General features: G+C 47.9%; 1 protein-coding gene across 1 annotated transcript; it reads left to right on the top strand.

Moving 5' to 3' along the window:
* Positions 1 to 261: 261 nt before the first annotated feature.
* Positions 262 to 2664, top strand: prkd4 (protein kinase D4). The gene is made up of 9 exons (XM_029455379.1): positions 262 to 478; positions 632 to 657; positions 750 to 822; positions 903 to 1009; positions 1084 to 1245; positions 1448 to 1546; positions 1628 to 1898; positions 2180 to 2265; positions 2496 to 2664. The coding sequence occupies exons 1-9, from the start codon at positions 262 to 264 to the stop codon at positions 2646 to 2648; spliced, it is 1194 nt and encodes a 397-aa protein (XP_029311239.1). The 3' UTR covers positions 2649 to 2664.
* The last annotated feature ends 53 nt before the right edge of the window (positions 2665 to 2717 follow it).

Raw genomic sequence — 2717 nt, 5'->3', positions numbered from 1 at the left:
TATATATATATATATATATATATATACATATATATATATATATATAGTATATAGGTGTATGATAGATTATATATATATATACCTAGTATATATATATATTATATATACATATATATATATATATCTATTATATCCATATATATATACATATATATATATATATATATTCTTTTAAGACCTTGTACTTTAAGTAACCGACTCCACAGCTATGAAACGTTTGTATATATATTTTGTACACTGTAAGTCCGTGTCTTTCTGAACATGACGTCTGTCCTGCAGGAGATCACTCTGTCTGAGGTGCTGCAGGTCCGAGGCCCCGCCCATCTCACCGTGCCCGCCTCGCCAGGCCACACCTTGGAGGTGGAGACGGCCACGCTGGTGTTCTGCGTGGCGACCGGAGAGAGCGGGCCGGCCTGGGAGAACGCCATCCGGCAGGCTCTGATGCCGGTGCAGAGCAGCGAAGGACACGGAGAGCAGGGTGAGAGGAAATCTACCCTCTGGGTTATTATGGGATGGCGTTGGAACATGAAGTCATCTTATTGATTGATTTGTAATAATGAGCGTTGTATAACAAATACGCTTATTAATGATTTCTGACGAGAGCATGAGAATAAATGTGTTCTGATTACAGATGAAGAGTCACGCAGAGACAGTTTGGTGAGGATCAACTTCTGAGTGTATGATCAACACCGTGCGCTGCACTGAAGACGATCACTGTGAGTGTGTGTGTGTGTGTGTGTGTGTTGCAGGACATCAGCTCGGTGTATCAGATCTCCACAGACGAGGTGTTGGGCTCGGGACAGTTTGGAGTGGTGTACAAAGGTCGGCTGCTTTTTTTTATTATTACAATTTCTGACTTTCTGAACGCAGACGAACAAAGCGCCTTATTTCCTCTTCCTCAGGTACTCACAGGAAGTCGGGTCGGCCAGTCGCCATCAAAGTCATCGACAAGACGCGCTTCCCCACCAAACAAGAGACGCAGCTGAGGAACGAAGTGGCCATCTTGCAGGTACTGATGCAGCTGTGTTTGTTGTGAGATTCTTTTTGAGTAACATCTAATACGTGTGCGTTTATGTCGCCCAGAATCTGTCCCACCTCGGTGTGGTTCTGTTGGAGGGGATGTTCGAGACGGTGGAGTACGTCTTTGTCGTCATGGAGAAGCTCCATGGAGACATGCTGGAGAGCATTATGTCCAGTGAGAGTAGCCGACTCCCTGAACGCAACACCCGCTTCCTCGTCACGCAGGTCAGATCACGTTCCCGTCATTAAAGGTAAAGCTTGTGTATTATACTATGACTCATTCGTGTGTGTGTGTGTGTGTGTGTGTGTGTGTGTGTGTGTGTGTGTGTGTGTGTGTGTGTGTGTGTGTGTGTGTGTGGTGTGTGTGTGTGTGTGTGTGTGTGTGTGTGTGTGTGTGTGTGTGTGTGTGTGTGTGTGTGTGTTGCAGATCCTCGAGGCTCTGCGGTATCTGCACTTCAAACATATCGCTCACTGTGACCTGAAGCCTGAGAACGTCCTGCTGGCGTCTGCAGACCCTTTCCCTCAGGTGGGGGTTTTCTGATTGTTTTATACACGTGCTTCAGGACGAGTTGTGCTAACCGCACGTTAAATCCTCTCTGCGTTAAAGGTGAAGCTGTGCGACTTCGGCTTCGCCCGCATCATCGGCGAGAAGTCTTTCCGCCGTTCGGTCGTGGGCACGCCGGCCTACCTGGCGCCCGAGGTGATCAGCAGCAGCAGCGGCTACAACCGCTCGCTGGACATGTGGTCCGTGGGCGTCATCATGTACGTGAGCCTGAGCGGCACGTTCCCCTTCAACGAGGACGAGGACATCAGGCAGCAGATCACCAACGCCACCTTCATGTACCCACGGCAGCCGTGGGCCTCCATCTCGCTGGAGGGTAGGGAAGATTTAATCTCTCCTCATGGTCGTTTATATTCTTTTATAGCATTGACCTTCTAAAATTCAAATGTCTGAGTGTCCCTGAATGCATCATGGAGCAGAGTTTCTCCTCATGTTTTTATTTATGGGAACTCTCAACATCTCCTTTAAGTGTCTTTATTAAACATCACATTCCACGCTACAGGACAGAAACGTATTTTCTCCTGTTGTCCACCGGGGGGGGGGGGGGGTGACTCCAGTGGACATTTGAGTAAGTCCTGTCCGTCTCTTTGTCTCCAGCCGTGAGTCTCATCAACAACCTGCTGCAGGTGTCGGTCAGACGCAGGTTCAGTGTGGGCAAAGCTCTGGGACACCCCTGGCTGCAGGTGACATGTTACTTGTTTATAGGGTTCTATTAAAGGGTTCTGTTAAAGGGTTCTGTTAAAGGGTTCTATTAAAGGGTTCTGTTGATGCTTCTTTCTGTGATTGTGTTGCAACTATTGATTAATTATCCTTTGGTAACATATTCTCTTCCATTTGTGCATAACGTGGCGTAAATGTCATTTCTAAGTTAAGAGGAACCAACTGATTTGTTGTGTTATGGCTGCTCCTGCAGGACTTCCAGCTGTGGTGTGACCTGCGGGGGTTCGAGCAGCAGATGGGCTGCAGGTATCTGACGCACCGAGGGGACGAGGAGCGCTGGATACACTACACCCAGGAGAGGGGCCTGGACTTCCCCTCCCACCTCTGCTGGGACCCCGACATGTGACCTCGGTGACTACGTTTTACAGGTCAGATGAAACTTAATGTTAGTTAATAAAAAACAACACAACTGCAC

Source organism: Cottoperca gobio, chromosome 18 (assembly GCF_900634415.1).
Source record: "Cottoperca gobio chromosome 18, fCotGob3.1, whole genome shotgun sequence".
Classification (NCBI taxonomy): Eukaryota; Metazoa; Chordata; class Actinopteri; order Perciformes; family Bovichtidae; genus Cottoperca; species Cottoperca gobio.
Note: the sequence above shows the minus strand (reverse complement) of the source record. Positions and strands in the feature narration are given on the sequence as shown.